The following is an 18,814-nucleotide window of genomic DNA, read 5'->3' on the forward strand; positions in this document are numbered from 1 at the left end:
CTTACAAAGATTCTCCTATCCGAATTTTGTGTGTACTAAAATTTGGAGGCACTTGACTAGACAGGTGGTTTTTTTTCCACAAGGCACATTAGAATCATCTGGAGAACATTATTTAGAAAGATGTCTGATTCCCACTCCTTAGATAATTCACATAATTCTGAGAGGGCAAGAGCATGTTGTTTAAAAAAGGCAGGTGAGAGGCGCCTGGGTGGCTCAGTTGGTTAAGCGTCTGACTTCAGCTCAGGTCATGATCTCGCGGTCCGTGAGTTCCAGCCCCGTGTCGGGCTCTGGCCTGATGGCTCAGAGCCTGGAGCCTGCTTCTGATTCTGTGTCTCCCTCTCTCTCTGCCCCTGCCCCGTTCATGCTCTGTCTCTCTCTGTCCCAAAAATAAATAAAACGTTAAAAAAAATAAAATAAAAAAGGCAGGTGAGGGGCACCTGGGTAGCTCAGTTGGATAAACTTTTGACTTCGGCTCAGGTAAGGATCTTGGCAACTTGTTTGAGCCCCAAATCTGGCTTTCTGCTGTCACCCCAGAGCCCACTTTGGATCCTGTTTCCTTCCCCTTCTGCCCCTCCTCCACTAGTGCTCTCTCTCAAAAATAAACATTAAAAAAAATAAAAATACAGGGTGCCTGGGTGGTTCAGCTGGTTAAGCACCCGACTTCGCTCAGTCATGATCTCGCAGTTCATGGGATCCAGCCCCATGTCGGGTTCTGTGCTGACAGCTCAGAGCCTGAAGACTGTTTGAGATTCTGTGTCTCCCTCCCTCTCTGCCCCTCCCCCATTCGCCCTCTCTCTCTCTCTCTCTCTCTCTCTCTCTCTCTCAAAAATAAACATTAAAAAGAATTTTTTAATATATAGATAAAATAAAATAAGTAAAACTGGCAGGTGTTGGGGTGCCTGGGTGGCTCAGTCAGTTAAGCGTCTGACTTCAGCTCAGGTCATGATCTCACGGTTTGAGAGTTTAAGCCCCACGGGCTCTGTACTGACAGCTGAGAGCCTGAAGCCTGATTCACATTCTGTGTCTCCCTCTCTTTCTCTGACCCTCCCTAACTCATGTGCGTGTGCTCTCCCTCTCTCTCTCAAAAATAAACATTAAAAAATATTTTTTTAAACTGGCAGGTGCTATAAAGTTAGAAAATAAATTGGAATAGTGGATCACACTCTGTTTTTATATACATTTTACCTCTATGAATTTCACTTTCCTCAGAGAATTATAGTGATGATAAAATGAGTAATATGTGTGAATATATTAAATGATAAAACCCTGAACTAATAATATTGTTTATGACTTCCATGAAATAAAATCAAATACATAGTTATTTATAACAGATGAAGCATACTCTCTCCAAAATGATGATATTCAAAATGTAGGCTGTGGGTCCAAAGAATAGGAAATAACAGATGTTTGTTAAGATGCAAATAGTTCTTTCCTGCCTCAGAACTGTGTATTACTATCTCAGGAAATGGAATACAAGAGCCTATATTTTTAAAGAGCTGGTCAATGTAATTATTACACGTCTTCAATCCCTTCCTATATGTACCAGAAGAGAAATTCAAACCGCTAAACTCAGAGCTCTTAGCACCACTCCAGCTAGTGTGGACACACTTGGTGCCCCTCCCCCAGTGATCTCTCACTGCACATGGTAATATGCACTGACGCATTATGCTCACATGCAGTTTTCTCTTCTGAATTACTCCAGGTATAGAAAAATAAAATGGACAGGACGAACTGGACAGAGATTGAGTTCATTCTGCAGGGACTTTCTGAGTACCCCAAAGTGGAAAAACTCCTTTTCGTCATGTGCTTGATGATGTACCTGGTGATCCTGCTGGGGAACAGCACCTTGATCATACTAATTCTCCTGGATTCCCGCCTCCATACGCCCATGTACTTCTTCCTTGGTAATCTTTCCCTCCTAGACATTTGTTACACATCCTCCTTTACCCCCTCAGTGTTGATTCACTTCCTATCAAAGAAAAAAACCATCTCCTTCACTAGGTGTGTTGTTCAGATGTCTGTCTCCTACACTATGGCGTGCACAGAATGCGTGCTTCTAGCAGTGATGGCATATGACCGTTACGTAGCTATCTGTAACCCTCTGAGATACCCCATCATCATGAGCAAGGCACTTTGTATTCAGATGGCAGCCCTCTCCTGGGGAATGGGCTTTCTCAATTCACTGACAGAAACTATACTTGCAATACGGTTGCCCTTTTGTGGAAAAAATGTCATTAACCACTTTGTTTGTGAAATAATGGCTTTTGTCAAGCTGGCTTGTGCAGATATTTCCTTGAATGAGATTGCTATAATGTTGGGCAATGTAATATTTTTGTATATTCCATTATTGTTAATTTGCATCTCCTACATTTTCATCCTATCTACTGTACTAAAAATGAATTCAGCAGAAGGAAGAAAAAAAGCTTTTTCTACCTGTTCAGCCCACTTAACAGTAGTGACCATGTTTTATGGGACAATCCTCTTCATATATATGAAGCCAAAGTCCAAAGACTCTGCTATTGACAAATTGATTGCTCTGTTCTATGGAGTAGTCACTCCCATGCTCAATCCTATCATATATAGCCTGAGGAATACAGAGGTGCTTGGAGCTTTGAGAAAATTGATGAGGAGACACTGGTTCTGGAGAAAAGGATGAAAAACTTACATCTTCGAGTTCATGCACCAAATAAACTCATATATTTGAGGAAAAGGCTTTTATTTAAAACAGAGCAAAAGAAATAAAGATTGTATGTAGGATCACAGAATTTAGGAGTTGGAAAGAAATTTCAAGATAATTATCTAGCTTTCCCTTTTTATGAAAATGACTGTTACAAAAATGTAGACACAACTAGTATAAGTACTAAGAGTAAAATTTAAGGAATAAGAAAAAAGATGTAATTAAATGTTTCCAGGAAAATCCAGTACAGATTCTCTTCAACTGATGGAGTTATGTCCTGATAAACCCATCAAAATTTGAAAATATCATTAGTCAAAAATGTCTTTAATACACCTAATCTACTGAACATCATAGCTTACCTTGAAAATGTGCAAATGCTTACATTAGCCTATAGTTGGTCAAAACCATCTCATATAAAGCCTATTTGCAATAGAGTGTTGAATATTTCATATAACGTATTGAGCACTGTACTGAAATTGAAAAACAGAATGGTTGTATGGGTATGAAACAGTTATGAGTGTATCAGTTGTTTATTCGTGTGATCATGTGGCTCAAACTGGAAGCTGGGGCCACTGCCACTGCCTAGCGCAACAAGAGTATCATACCACATGTTACTAGCCCAGGAAAAGACCACAATTTAAATTTTAAAGTGTGGTTTCTACTGAATGCATATCACTTTCACATCATCATGAAGTTGAAATATCCTATCTCAAACCATTTTAATGTATGGACCATATGTATGTATGTCTGCTGAACAAGTAAAACATGTATCTTTCAGTTCCCTTTTGAGAGAACTACTTGAATTTTTGTGTTTGTTTGTTACTGCTTTTTATTTTACCCAAGGACTTGACCTGACTCCAACCTAATTTTTCAGGTACATATTTCCCCTTCTTTCCCTCCTCATGTTTCTCCCATGTTTGCACATGCTGTCTTACATTCACTATTACTTCTCCAATTATATCATGTTCTTTACACCTAAAGACAACAGCATATGCCACTTCGTCTCCATCCTCACATTTCTTTCTATGGTAACAGCCTAGCAATCTTATTAAGCACAATTCAAGTGTGAGATCTTCTACAAATCCTTCCAAAGTTTGCCCGCTTACTTATTCCCTCCTTTATGCTGTCCTGAACTTTATCTGTTATGGCTATTTTCCTTTTACACTATAATCATTTGTTCATTTCTGAAATCCACCCAATGGCAGAACTCACTGTTCTCTGTATGAAGTCTAATGTCAAATAAATTTAAACAGTAGGCAGTAAGTAATTACTTATTTAACATTTTTAAATAATAGTAAAATATAGTCTAAGTACTTGATTTAATACAGGGATATAAGAGAACTTGAATTTATGTATTATTTCATTGACTAATAACACATCGAAAAGTTATGGATAAAATATCAGCTAATATTAAATGTACAGAAATGTAAGGGAAGATAAAAGAAAGATAAATATACTCAAGAGGTCATTTGTGGGGTGCCTGGGTGGCTCAGTTGGTTGGGTGTCCAACTTCAGCTCAGGTCATGATCTCACAGCTCCTGGGTTCAAGCCCTGCGCTGGGCTCTGTGCTGACAGCTCAGAGCCTGGAGCCTGCTTCAGATTCTGTGTCTCCCTCTCTCTCTGCCCCTCCCCTGCTCACACTCTGTGTCTCTCTCTCTGTCTCTCTTAAAAAAGAGGTCATTTGGTCTGGGTAAGGCAAAAATCATATCAGTGTATACTTATTCTGTAATGAGCAACTGCTGAAAAAAATATCTATCAATTGTATAAACACTTCTTAAGGAATACTGAGAATTTCATTCTATCAAAAGCAATAATCTTATTTTAAATATTTCCTTTCAAAGAAATCCCCTTGAAATTGCTAGCAAATAATAATTGTACTTTTATTTTTTATGTGATTACGTAACATCTATTTGTATGTAATACAGGTGAGTTGCCTGGTACAGTCCCACAGCCTGAGCTGGATGAGGAGAGTGGCTCTGCTCAAGGGCCACCCAGCAAAGGTTTCAACAACCCAACAGAGTTCAGAAAGGAATCCCTGCTTGTTCTGCCTAGCAGGATGTTTGGGGCCTGATGGAATAAGTAAAAGGTCAACATGAAAGGGAGGCCCAGTTCAGGTAGTCAGAACCCAGTAGAATCAAAAGGACACCCATATATGGAATGACTCAGCTCAGACTGTCAGAGAAAGAGGGAAAGACAGAGAGAGAAAGAGATAACTTGGGGTATTTTATGCTTATATCCCTAAACACTACCAGAGTGATAGGTTAGACTTGTAACACACTCATAGATGTTTCTCAATACATTGAAATCATAGGTAGATTCAAATATTTTTTAATTTTTATTTATCTGAGGGAGAGAGAAAAAGAGAGAGGAGAGAGACTGTCAGTAGGGGAGGGACAGAGAGAAAGGGAGACACAGAATCTAAAGCAGGCTCCAGGCTCTGAGCTGTCAGCATAGAACCTAACACAGGCTCGAACTCACAAACCAGAGATCATGACCTAAGCCGAAGTTGGATGCTTAACTGACTGAGCCACCCAGGCACCCTGAAATCACAGGTAAATTCAAACTAACTGAAACTAGAGTCTAGCAAGAAAAAAAAAAAAAAAAAAAAGATCAAAATCTGACTCTGTCAAAGTGATACACCTATCATCCTAGCTAATTCACAGGTGGTCTTTTGGAATTAGCATATTTGCTAACTTTTAAATAATTTTAAATAATTATTATAAATATATTGATAGATTAAATAAACTTCACATTTTATAGACAAAGAAACTGGATTAGGATGTTTAAGAAATTGCTTAAGATTGGGGTGCCTGGGTGGCTCAGTTGGTTAAGAGTCCTACTCTTGATTTCAGCTCAGGTCATGATCTCATGGTTCATGGGATAGAGCCATGCATTGCATTGCAGGGGATAGTCAGCATGAAGCCTGCTTGGGATTCTCTTTTTCTCCCTCTCTCTCTACCGTCCCCCTGGTTACGTGTGTGTTCACACACTATCTCTCTCAAAATAAATAAATAAACATTAAAAAAAAAGAAATAGCCTAAGATCACTAAGCTTATATAGACACCCCAAAAAATTGTAATTCTTTTTATTTAATTTAAATTCAGGTTATTTAACATATAGTGTAGTATTGGCTTCAGGGGTAGAATTTAGTGATTTATCATTTACACATAACAGTCATATGTAACACTCATCCCAAGAAGTGTCTGCCTTAATGTCCATCACCTGTTTAGCCCATCCCCCCTCCCACCTCCCTCCCAGCAACTCTCAGTTTGTTCTCTGTATTTAAGAGTCTCTCATGGTTTGCCTACCTCTCTGTTTTTATCTTATTTTTGCTTCCCTTCCTTTATGTTCATCTCTTTTGTTTGTTTGTTTCTTTTTTTTTTTTTAACGTTTATTCATCATTGAGAGACAGAGTGAGACAGAGCAAGAGCATGGAAGGGGCAGAGAGAGGAGGAGACACAGAATCTGAAGCAGGCTCCAGGCTCTGAGCTGTCAACACAGAGCCTGACACAGGGCTTGAACTCACAAACCACAAGATCATGACCCGAGGAGAAGTCGGACGCCCAACCAACTGAGCCACCCTGGGCCCCATTATCTGTTTTGTTTCTTAAATTACACGTATGAGTGAAATCATATGATATTTGTATTTCTCTGCCTGACTTACTTTGCTTAGCATAATACACATCAGTTGCATCCATTTTACAAATGTCAAGATATCATTCTTTCTGATCACCAAGTAATATTCCATTGTATATATATACCATTTTCTTTTTATCCATTCATCAGTCAATGGATATTTGGGCTCTTTCAATAATTTACCTATTGTTGATAGTGCTGCTATAAACACTGGGGTGCATGTGCCCCTTTGAATCAGCATTTCTGTATACTTTGGATAATTTACTCTAGATCCCATGTGTACTATTCTTTCACCTTTACCACAGTTCTGACTAATAACAGGAAAACATAACCAAAATTTTATAGATAATTGCCCTAAATTACCCTAGAAAACATCATCCACACCTAGTACTCAATTTACATCTCTTTGCAAAAGATTTCCCAACATATATATAGCTTTAGACCTAATTTCTTGCCCAGATTTCACAAATCTGTCTTCACCTATAAGTCTAACCATCAATGCACAGCCAACCAGTCAACCGACTTACATCCCTATCTTTGTGAAGTCATCATCCTTACGCTACTCGTGTCATCCAATCAACGACTGCATCAGAGTTCTTTACTTACACCAATGGACCAATCATCTTTGATGACTGTTTATTCATATCTGAGAAATCGAATCCAGCCCTACAACCCGGTAATTCCCATATTCATCCTATCTTCTTCATACCATTGCTTTCTGGATCCAAGCCATCACAATTTTATTGACTCTTGTGACAACTTCATGATAAAGAGCAAATAAGTTTTGCACACTGACCTCACATTTAGTCATCTGGTCCAGAAAGGACATACAAATGTTACAAATACTGATAAGTGTACATTTTTAAGTTCTTTGTATATTATGGCTTATACAATAAGATATGTCTTATATTTCAGCATTTCTCACCATTTTAGTGGGTTTGGGATACTATATATTTTATAATATAAATATATCATGTATTTTGTTTCTAAATGCTTATAGCTTCATTTATACTCTTGGATCTAAGCATCTAGGTGTCAGGGGAAAGCACAATAAAAAAGGGAAGGGTGCTTGTAGTTTCACTGAAACATCCTGCAGCTTCTTTGAATTTACTAAATTAATGTCAGCACTCGAAGACCAACAACAAACTGCTAAACTCTCCGATATTTTTGCAGACTAGCATCCCTCTAACCCATTTCTATTCAGTATATATTTGTGCAGACCTTCTCCATTTGTAAATAGAAATTCACATCACACACATCTATCTGCATCCACAAATATTTCCACACATGTAAAACACAGTTATACTTTGTAGAATATGCAATTACTCCCATTAAATTTAGCAATGCTTAAAAGAGGTTGTAGTGGTTTCCTAATACTACCATAACAAAATAGCACAGATTGGATTGCCTGAACAACAGAAATTGACTTTCTCATAGTTCTGGAGGATAGACCAAGATTAAAGTGTTGGCAGATCTGATTTCTTCTGAAGCCTCTCCCTGGCTTTCAGATAGCCGCTTTCTTGCTAGGTCTTTTCCCCTGTGTGTGAGCAACCCTGGAGTACCCATGTGTGTCTAAATTTCTTAAATTTTTTCTTATAATGACATAAGTCCAATTGTAATGAAGGCCCACACTGATAGCCTCATTTTAACTTAATCACACTTTAAAGGCCTTATCTCCAAATGTAAATACATTCTGAAGTACTGGTGGGTTAGAGCTTCAACATAAGTTTTGCAGGGACACAACTCAGCCTAAAACAAAGGTTAATAATAAGTTATCTAAAAAGTCTACTATAGTTATTACATTTGTATATTACATGTACATAATTTTGAATACTAACAATACACTAACTTAATGTTTAAAGCTATACTTACAGTCTATAACCCAAAATAAAATTGAAGTTTGTCATCATAAGTCTATTTATGTAAGATTTCAGATATGCTTATGTAACATATGTCTATATTATCTTAGAGCTTCAGCAGTCAGTCAAGGAGGAAACTTAGGAAATCACACATCTTATTTAAAATGAGTGTCTTCCCCTCTTAGTCCAATGTTCTGGTGCGTATTGAACACGTCAATACATCCCTTGACTAATGTTATGATTTGCTCTGGGGGATTAAAAAAGCACAGAGAGGGTTCCTAATCAGCAATTTTTTCACAGCTACTTTTACCTCTTTGTTCCATAAACTATAAATGATAGGATTCAACATGGGGGTTAATCCAGCATATACCAAAGCCATAAATTTGTCTATTTCCTGTGAATCTACAGCGGAGGGCTTCAGGTACATGGAGAGAGCTGTCCCATAGAACAAAACCACCACAGTCAGGTGGGCTGCACATGTTGAAAAGGCTTTGCTTCCACCATCCACTGAGCTGATTCTCAGGATGTTGGAGAGAATGAATGCGTAAGAGACACAAATGAGGAGCACCGGCATAGGAAGAAGAAGTACACTGATCACCAGCATGATCAACTGCACCCTGGAAGTATCCACACAAACTAGTTTCAAGACAGCCAGAATTTCACAAGTGAAGTGATTGATGATGCTACTTCCACAGACAGACAGCTGCAGCACAGATACTGTTTCCACCAGGGCGGTGAGGCAGCCTGTCATCCAAGAGCCAGCGGCAATCTGCACACAAGCCCTCTTGTTCATGATGATGGGGTATCTCAGAGGGTTGCAGATGGCCACATACCGGTCATACGCCATCATGGACAGGAGCACACACTCAGTGGAGCCCATGGCAAGAGAAAAGTACATCTGAGCGGCACATCCTGAGAATGAGATGGTGTTTTTCCCTGAAACAAAGTTTGTCAGCATTGGAGTGAGAGCAGAAGAGGTGTACCAGATGTCTAAAAAGGAGAGGTTGCTGAGGAAGAAGTACATGGGTTTGTGTAGGTGGGAATCCAGGATGGTGATGGACATCAGAATGATATTACCCAGCAGGGTGATCAGGTACATCAGCAAGCACAGCACAAATATGATGACCTCAACTTTGGGGTAATGAGTAAACCCCAGGAAAATAAAATTGGAAATGACTGTCAAGTTGTCTTGGCCATTTTATGCCTCTGTGATTATCTATAGTAGTGAATGAAAATATACATTATATATATTTTAAAAACTAAATTCTACCATCTTTCAAGGGGTTTTTGTTAGAGGTACATTAAAAGGATCATTATTCTGGAAATACCATATTAATTATTCATTCATTCATTCAACATTTATTGAATATACTGCAAGTCACTGAAGATCTCTTTGAATTATGTAAAAAGCTGTTCTCAGGCAACTCACGATAAAATATCACATAATCAAGTAAATAAATAATTACAATAACATGATATAAGTGCACCCTAGAGTGCTAGGAGAACACAGAAAGTAAGAATCCCAACTCTATGTAAGGGACACTGCTCACTGAGACATTTTGAGACTTAGTTTAATCAAAAAAGGCATTAGACCTGGGGCACCTGGGTGGCTCAGTTGGTTGAGCTTCAGAATTTTGGTTTTGTCTCAGGTCATGATCTCATGGTTCATGAGTTCAAGCCCCACATGGGTTCAGTTTGAGCCCAGTGTCGGCTCCATGCTGGTAGCATGGAGACTGCTTGGGATTCTCTCTCATTCCCTCTCTGCCCCTCATCTGCTTGCACTCTCTCTCTCTCAAAATGAATAAATAAACCTTTTTTAAAAATGCATTAGTCTTGGGGCGCCTGGGTGGTGCAGTCGGTTAAGCGTCCGACTTCAGCCAGGTCACGATCTCGTGGTCCGTGAGTTCGAGCCCCGCGTCGGGCTCTGGGCTGATGGCTCAGAGCCTGGAGCCTGTTTCCGATTCTGTGTCTCCCTCTCTCTCTCTGCCCCTCCCCTGTTCATGCTCTGTCTCTCTCTGTCCCAAGAATAAATAAACGTTGAAAAAAAAATTAAAAAAAAAATGCATTAGTCTTAATCAAGTTAAAGACCACAGGAGGTTTGCTGGGAAAAGAAAAAAAAATTTATAAAAGTTAAATCCCAAAAGGATTTAGTTGCATTTCATATAACTACTAATTATGTAATATAACAGACGGATATCTGTAAACTAAGGAATATAAATAGAAGATAAACATGCATCCAATCACTATAGCATGTATTTGTGGTCTTTCCAAATTTTTTCTTGTGGTTGACTTTGAGTTTCATAGTGTTGTGGTCTGAAAATATGCAAGGTATGATCTTGATCATTTTGTACTTGTTGAGAGCTGATTTGTGTCCTGGTATGTGATCTATTCTGGAGAATGTTCCATGTGCACTCAAAAAGAATGTGTATTCTCCTGCTTTAAGTGAATTGTCCTGAATATATCTATTAAGTCCATCAGGTCCAGTATGTCATTAAAAGCCATTGTTTCCTTGTTGGTTTTCTGTTTAGATCATCTGTCCATTGTTGTAAGTGGGGCATTGAAGTCCCTTACCATTATCGTATTATTATCAATGAGTTTCTTTGTTTGTGATTAACTGATTTATAAATTTGGGTTCCCACATGTTAGGGGTATAAATGTTTACAATTGTTAGATCTTCTTGGTGGATAGATGCATTAATTATGATATAACACCCTTCTTCATCTCTTGTTACCATCTTTATTTTAAAATCCAGTTTGTCTGATACAAGTATGGCTACTCCAGCTTTCTTTTGGTGAGCATTAGCATGATAGATGGTTCTCCATACCCTTATTTTCAATCTGAATGTATCTTTAGGGTTTAAATGGGTCTCTTGTAAGCAGCATATAGATGGGTCTCATTTTCTTATCCATTCTGATACCCTATGTCATTTGATTGGAGTGTTTAATCCATTAAGGTTAGGTGAGTACTGAAAGATATGAATTTAGTGCTATTGTGTTGCCTGTAGAGTTGGAGTTTCTGGTGATGTTCTCAGGTCCTTTCTAGTCTTTGTTGCTTTTGGTCTTTTTTGTTTTGTTTCATCTTTTCTCCACTCAGAGAAATCCCCTTAAAATTTCTTGCAGGGCTGTTTAGTGGTCACAAAATCCTTGAGTTTTTGTTTGGGAAACTCTTTATCACTCCTATTTTGAATGACTACCTTGCTGGATAAAGAATTCTTGACCGCATAGTTTTTCTGATTCAGCACATTGAATATATCCTGCTACTCTTTTCTGGCCTGCCAAGTGTCTGTGAATAGGTCTGCTGCGAACCTGATCTGTCTTCCCTTATAGGTTAAGGACTTTTTCCCCTTGCTGCTTTCATAATTCTTTCCTTGTCTGTGTATTTTGTGAATTTGACTATGATATGCCTTGGTGTTAAGTTTTTGTTGAATCTAATGGGAGTTCTCTATGCTTCCTGGATTTTGAAATCTGTGTCTTTCCCCAGATTAGGAAAGTTTTCTGCTATAATTTGCTCACATAAACCTTCTACCATTTTTTCTCTCTCTTCATCTTCTGGGACTCCTATGATTCTTATGTTATTCCTTTTTAATAAGTCACTGATATCTCTAATTCTTGTATCGTGCTCTTTTCCCTTAGTTTCCCTTTTTTTCCTGCTTCATTATTCTCCGCAATTCTGTCTTCTATATCACTGAGTTGCTACTCTGCTTCATCCATCCTTGCTGCCATGGCATCCATTTGAGAGTGCATCTCGGTTATAGCAATTTTAATTTCGTTCTGACTAGATTTTACTTCTTTTATCTCCACAGAAAGGGATTCTATGCTTGTTTTAACCCCAGCTAGTATTCTTATTATCATGGTTCTAAATTCTAGTTCAGACATCTTGCTTATATCTGTGTTGATTAAGCCCCTGGCTGTCATTTATTCCTATTCTTTGTTTTTGGGTGAATTCCTTCATTTTGTCGTTTTGGAGGAAGAAAGTGAATTAATAAAATTTAAATTTAAATTAAAAAAGTTAAAAACAACAGAAAAACTCAAATAAAGAAAGCTATATCCTAAGTATGTTTTGGTATGGTTGTTGAAAGAAGCTTTATAGAATAGAGAAAAAAATTGAAAGATTAGAGAAGAAAAAAAAGTAAGAAAAAATTTAAAAATTAAAAAAATGTATATAATTAAATATAATAAAATGAAATGAAGAAAGTTAAATAGAATTTAAAAACTATGAAAAAGTAAAAAAACATAGTAAAAAGAATTTTTTAAAATGTTTTCATACAGAAAATAAAAATAAAATTTTCTTTCTGTATCCAAGAAAAAGACAAGAAAGGAGAAAAAATAAAACAATTTAAACAAAGAAGAAGAAAAATAGATGAATCAGCAAACATAATGAAACCCGAATTAAGTTACATCCAGTTTCCCCTAGAACTCAAACTATGAAGTCCTCCATAGTCTGTACACCAAGCAGGTGGAGAGACTTGTGTTCTTCTAGGGGATGTGCTTGGAAGGCGCAGTTGGGCATGACTTGGTGTAACAGCTCCATTCTCCACTAGGTGGCGCTGCTTAGCTTATTGGGGTGAATCTGTGGCGTGCATGCCCTTGTGCCGGAGAGGTGGAAATGGCTTCACCCAGCTCTGATACAGGAACTTTGCACTCTCATCGACCCACAATCAAGCACCCCTCCTTTGTCTCAGGCTTTTATCCATTCCCCCACTTCTACCTTGTCTGTGTCCAAGCCATCAGCCTGCCAGGTGGTACCTCCCCCACAGTTTTATCTCAGGTGGGGCTGTGCTTCCAAGCCCCTCCCTTCAGAGAACCCTGTGGTGTGGATCGCTCTAACACTCCGGAGGAGGGTCTCACTGAGCAATGGCTGAATGTCAGCTTGCCCTAGAAAACATTTGTGGGCCTGTGCTGTGGCAGAAGTCCAAAGATTATGGCCAGCTGCCTTGCCCCAGAAAACAATTGTTCGATCACACAGCAGCAAAGGTTCAGAGATTATGGCAAATCACAACACACAGCGAGAGTCAGGTTTCACTGCATTCTGGTGTCCTTGTCCCAATACCAGCAAATGTGGCTATTCTCCGGGGTCCACTAGGACATTTACCTGTGGGGAAGCTATATGGCATTACCAAACACCCTCCAAGCAGGGGAACCACTTCTCTCTGTGTGGCCCACACACCCCTTGAACCCCATTGCCCACTCGTTGGGAATCACCCTGCTTCCTCACCAGAGCATGGCCAGATATTAAGCTCTGGAATTTCTGACTCTACACTCTACAGTTTATAGAATACTAATGGCATTGAAACCCTCTTCTTTCTCCCCGTCATTGGTTTTGAGGTACAGATTTCTTGTTCAGTCCCTTGTGAGAGTTTCCATTCTTTCTCTTTCTTTCCAGCTACTTTCAGGGAGAGCACTTTTCCTGCACTCTTCTGCACACCACCTTCTCTCCACTTTTCTCTGTCCTCTCTCTGCAAAAACAGCTCCCTACCTTCTGCGGCTTTTCTCTCCCCTAGTTCACCTCTCTGCACCGCATACCTGCAGAGTTCTGTGGCTCAAGTTATGCAAATTGTTGTGTTAATCCTCAGACCAATTTCCTAGGTATGCAAAATGGTTTGGTGCTGATCTAGCTGCATTTCAGGAATGAGACAAGCTGAGAACTTCCATGCTGCTCTGCCATCTTGAAAGAAAAACAACATCTATTCTTTTGAAACTTCCAAAAAATAGAAATGGAAGAAAAATTTCCGTATCCATTCTATGAGGCCAGCATTACCTTGATTCCAAAACCAGACAAAGACCCCACTAAAAAGGAGAATTAGAGACCAAAATCCTTAATGACATGGATGCAAAAATTCTCAACAAGATATTAGCAAATAGAATCTAACAGTACATTAAAAAAAGTATTCACCATGATCAAGTGGTATTTATTCCTGGGATGCATGGGTGGTTCAATATCCACAAATCAATTAACATGATGTATCACATTAATAAAAGAAAGGATAAGAACCATATGATCCTTTCAATAGATTCAGAAAAAAACATTGACAAAATACAGCACCCTTTCTTGATAAAACCCTCAAGAAAGTAGGGATAGAAGGAACATACCTTAACATCATAAAAGCCATATAAGAAAGACCTTTAGCTAATATCATCCTCAGTGGGGAAAAACTGAGAGCTTTCCCCCAAAGATCAGGAACACGATAGGGATATCCATTCTCACAGTGTTGTTCAAAACAGTAGTGTAAGTCTTAGCCTCAGCAATCAACAACAGAAAGAAACAAAAGTCATCCAAATCAGCAAGAAAGAAATCAAACTTTCACTCTCTGAAAATTACATGATATTTTACAGGGAAAACCCGAAAGACTCTACTAAAAAAATTACTAGAACTGATCCATGATTTCAGGAAAGTCACAGGATATAAAATCAATGTATAAAAACTGAAGCAGCAGAAAGAGAAATCAAAGTTTTGATCCCATTTACAATTGCATCAAAAAACATAAAATACCTAGGAATAAACCTAATAAAAGAGGTAAAAGATATGTACTCTTAAAATAGAATACATAGGAAAGAAATTTAAGAAGATACAAAAAAAAATGGAAAAGCATTCCATGCTTATGGATTGAACGAACAAATATTGTTAAAATGTCTATACTACCCAAAGCAATCTACACATTCCATGCAATCCCTATCCAAATAACACCAGAATTTTTCACAAAGCTAGAAAAAACAATCCTAAAATTTCTATGGAACTACAAAAGACCCCAAAAGGACAAAGCAATCTTGAAAAAGAAAAGCAAAGCTGAAGGCATCACAATTCCAGATTTCAAGTTATATTACAAAGCTGTAGTCATCAAGATGGCATGGTACTGACACAAAAACAAACACATGAATCAATAGAACAGAACAGAAAACTCAGAAATGCACCCCCAACTATATGGTCAATCATTTTTGACAAAGCAAGAAAGAATATGCAATGGAAAAAAGATAGTCTCTTCAACAAATGATGTTGGGAACACTGGACAGCAACATGCAGAAGGATGAAACTGAACCACTTTCATACATCGTACACACAAATAAACTCAAAATAGATTAAAGATCTAAATATGAGACCTAAAGCCATAAAAATCCTACAGGAGAACACAGGCAGTACCCTCTTTGACATCAGCTATAGAAACTTCCTTCTAGATATGTCTCCTGAGGTTAAGCAAAAGTTAACTATTGGTACTTCATCAAAATAAAAAGCTTCTGCACAGAAAGGAAACAATCAACAAAACTAAAAGGTAACCTACAGAATGGAGAAGATATTTTGAAATGACATGTCTAATTAAAGGATTAATTTCCAAAATATATAAAGAACTTATAAAACTCAATACTCAAAAAATGAGTAATCCTATTAAAAAGTGGGCAGAAGACATGAAGAGACATTTTTCCAAAGAAGGTATCCAAGATGGCTAACAAACACATGAAAAGATGCTCAACATCACTCATCATCAGGAAAATACATACCAAAACTACAATGAGATACCACCTCACACCTGTTAGAATAGCTAAAATCAACAACACAAGAAGCAAGTGTTAGTAAGGATACAGAGAAATGGAAACCCTCTTGCACTTTTGGTGAGAATCAAACTGTTGCAGCCAAAGTATGGAAGTTTTTCAAAAAGTGAAAAATATAACTACCCTGTGATCCAGCAATTACACTACTAAGAATTTACCCAAAGAATACAAAAATACTAATTCAAAGGGACACATGCATCTCAATGTTTATAGCGGCATTATCTGCAATAGCCAAATTATGGAAACAGCCCAGTATACATCCATGAATAAATGGATAAAGAAGGTATGTGTGTATGCACGTGCACACACACACACACACACACACATACACACACACACACACACACACACACACACACACACACACACAATGGAATATTACTCAATCATAAAAAAAGAACAAAATCTTGCCATTTGCAACAATATAGATGGAGCTAGAAAGTATTATGCTAAGTGAAATAAGTTGGAGAAAGACAAATACCATATGATTTTTCTCATATGTGGAATTTAAGAAATAAATGAGTAAAGGGGTGAAAAAGAAAGAGAGGCAAAGCAAAAACAGACTCTTAACTATAGAAAATAAACTGATGGTTAATGGGGTGGGTGGGGGTAGAGTTAAATTTGTGATGGGAATTAAGGAGTGCACTTATTGTGATGAGCACTGGGTGTTTTGTGGAAGTGTTGATTCAGTATATCATACACTTGAAACTAATTTGACACTGTATGTTAACTAACTAGAATTTAAGTAAAAACTTTTAAAAAAGGTAGCATACAATGATGGAAAAATTATCTATAACTTCAAATCTTATGAGAAATAAAGAGAAATTTTTAAGTACTATCAGTAACCTCAATTATTTTCTTTCCTTTACACAAACAGGCTCTGGATCTCCATGTTATAAAGAAGTAAACAAAAATGCAGGAAGCATTTCAACACAAATGTATTCAACACAGTACTCTTTTGAAGAATGAAATATTTGGAATCTATCAACTGCCTCTTAAAGGAGCTATTCTAGCATTGCAAGAGAAATATAAATAATGACCTCTACTCAATTTTATTTTTTAAAGCATTAAAAGAGATGGGTGGTTTCCTATAGGAATGACTGTAAGTAAAATCTTTTGACAGTATAACCATTTGGGGGCTGTTAGTATACAAAATACACCACTTTAGTCTCAGTAATAAATGATCATTTTCTGAAAATAATTTCCAAATAGGAATTAACATTTTGGAAAACTTAAAAGGGAAGAAATGACATTTGACCTGAGCCATATCTTCCCTAAAACAGCTTCAGTATAGATTCCAGATTACTGATGCTTGTTCAAAGCCTCTATCAGAGTTTTATTGGCAGACTAAAAGTAGGTTGATTATGCTCCTGCAGTAATTCAAATTCCATTCATAAACAGTACTGAACAGGAGTATATCTTGGCCTACCCACCCCCTCTCATTTTCTCTTTGTAAACCTGCATAGTTTTGTGCAGCTTCAACTCGATATGGGTCCTCTTTCCCATAGCCAATAGGATTATAAGCTTCCTTCTATATTGACTAAGTGGTATGACCACTGTTTCCTCAGCGAATAGCATAACTCACTGTCAAATGGCTAGCACAAGGCAAATCATATTAACATTTCCACAGCCATTGCTTGAAAATACTAAGTAGTAACTCATCCTTTGGATCAATTAATTTATTTATCAGGGAAATATTTTTCAACTGTGGTTAAAAATATGAAGAGCTGTTTTTAAAAGGACATTCTGTGATTCATTTACTATAAACAAGAAGTTCATTTGCTAACATTTACTCTTTAATATTTTTTTCAAATTGAAGACATTTGTTCCATGCACTTAGCACACAACTCAGGTTCTTTAGCTTACTCAAACTCCTTCTTTAAAAAAAAATATTGGCCCTAACTGCAAATTCAACAAGTGGAAGATGAATGACTCAGATGGACAGGCCACATGTAATTTGGTTGCTTATATATCTAAAATCTAAGGAACATGAAACTGTTTGCAATAAACTACACAGAAGTCTCACTTCCAAGTCTCACCATAATGTTCAGTTTCACATTGTCTACTATCCAATTACTATTCTACACACAACTGAAGCGCCAAAAGTTGCTCTCCAAGGTATTGGAGAGAGTTGATCTAAGAGGCCTTGTGACCTATGTGTTCTGTAGAAAGCAGCATCAGCATCACCCAGTAACATGTTAATAAGTGCAGGTCTCAGAAGCCACCTCAGCCCAACTGAATCAGAATCGACAGTCTTCAAAGATTCCCCCAGGTGGTTCACATATGTACTAAAGTTTGCAAGACACCACTAGACCAGTGGCTTTAATCCTTATTTGCATATTAAAATCATCTGAAGAGCATTATTTTTTAAAGGTGCCTGATTCCCACCCTTTAGCCAACTTATAGAATTTTTGGATGACAATATAGTTTAAAATACATGAGATTTAAAATCGGGAAGACCAGATTTGAATAGCAGTTTCTTCACTTAATGATTTTATATAAATTTCTTCTCTCTGGATTTAATTTTCCTCAGAGAATATAGTGATAAAAAAATAAGTAATGTGTGTGAACACATTTGTAAACTATAAAACTCTAAATAAATGATGTTGTTAGTGGCTATCATACTGTAAAATCAAATAAATAAATATTTGTTGAGAAGAATAAAGCATGCTGTTTCTAAAACATTGATTTTTAAAGTGGAGTTTGTGGACTGATTGTATCAGAAATAACACGTTTGTTAAAATGCAAATAATTTTTCCATACCTCAGACCTTGTGCATCACAATTTCAGAAAACAGAGCACAGAAGCCTGAATTTTTAATAGGTTACTGATGTGGCTCATTTGCTTTATGAACTAGAAGAGGAATCCCACAAGCAAACACACTGCTGTTACCACCACTCCAGCTAGGGCTCACATAATTGTTGGACCTCCACCCTACTCACCTTTTACTTTATATAATATAGGACCACCCACTTAACTCATATGCTGTTTCTTTTTCTGGCTTATTCCAGGTATGAAAAGGGGAATGAAAAGGACCAATTGGACAACTGAAATTCAGTGTATTCTGAGAGATCTGAGTACCAAGGAATTGGCAAAAAAAC

General features: G+C 37.6%; 2 protein-coding genes and 1 long non-coding RNA gene across 3 annotated transcripts in view; 1 reads left to right on the forward strand and 2 right to left on the reverse strand.

The window, feature by feature from the left end:
- Window positions 1-18,814, reverse strand: part of LOC147574954 (uncharacterized) — a 641,937-nt gene that overhangs the window by 523,820 nt on the left and 99,303 nt on the right. The window lies entirely within an intron of this gene.
- Window positions 1,689-3,491, forward strand: LOC112869257 (olfactory receptor 2S2-like). The gene has a single exon (XM_025932395.2). The coding sequence runs from the start codon at window positions 1,718-1,720 to the stop codon at window positions 2,654-2,656; it is 939 nt and encodes a 312-aa protein (XP_025788180.2). The 5' UTR covers window positions 1,689-1,717; the 3' UTR covers window positions 2,657-3,491.
- LOC147574964 (olfactory receptor 13F1-like) lies at window positions 3,016-17,393 on the reverse strand. The gene is made up of 3 exons (XM_086684718.1): window positions 17,147-17,393; window positions 8,455-9,360; window positions 3,016-3,059 (listed from the first exon to the last, which is right to left on the reverse strand). The coding sequence occupies exons 1-3, from the start codon at window positions 17,289-17,291 to the stop codon at window positions 3,016-3,018; spliced, it is 1,095 nt and encodes a 364-aa protein (XP_086540844.1). The 5' UTR covers window positions 17,292-17,393.

This window comes from Puma concolor, chromosome D4 (genome assembly GCF_028749965.1).
Source record: "Puma concolor isolate L17-30 chromosome D4, mPumCon1.1.hap2, whole genome shotgun sequence".
In the NCBI taxonomy this organism is placed as follows: Eukaryota; Metazoa; Chordata; class Mammalia; order Carnivora; family Felidae; genus Puma; species Puma concolor.

What these genes read in the sequence shown, in the direction of transcription:
- LOC112869257 (XM_025932395.2), top strand. Translation starts at nt 1,718, where the DNA reads ATGGACAGGACGAACTGGACAGAGATTGAGTTCATTCTGCAGGGACTT.
- LOC147574964 (XM_086684718.1), bottom strand. Translation starts at nt 17,291, where the DNA reads ATGCTATTCGCTGAGGAAACAGTGGTCATACCACTTAGTCAATATAGA. An exon ending in CAAAGAGAAAATGAGAGGGG is followed by an intron (nt 9,361 to 17,146) that starts GTGGGTAGGCCA and finishes AAAATGGCCAAG; the next exon opens with ACAACTTGACAGTCATTTCC. An exon ending in AGCTGTGAAAAAATTGCTGA is followed by an intron (nt 3,060 to 8,454) that starts TTAGGAACCCTC and finishes CTATAGGCTAAT; the next exon opens with GTAAGCATTTGCACATTTTC.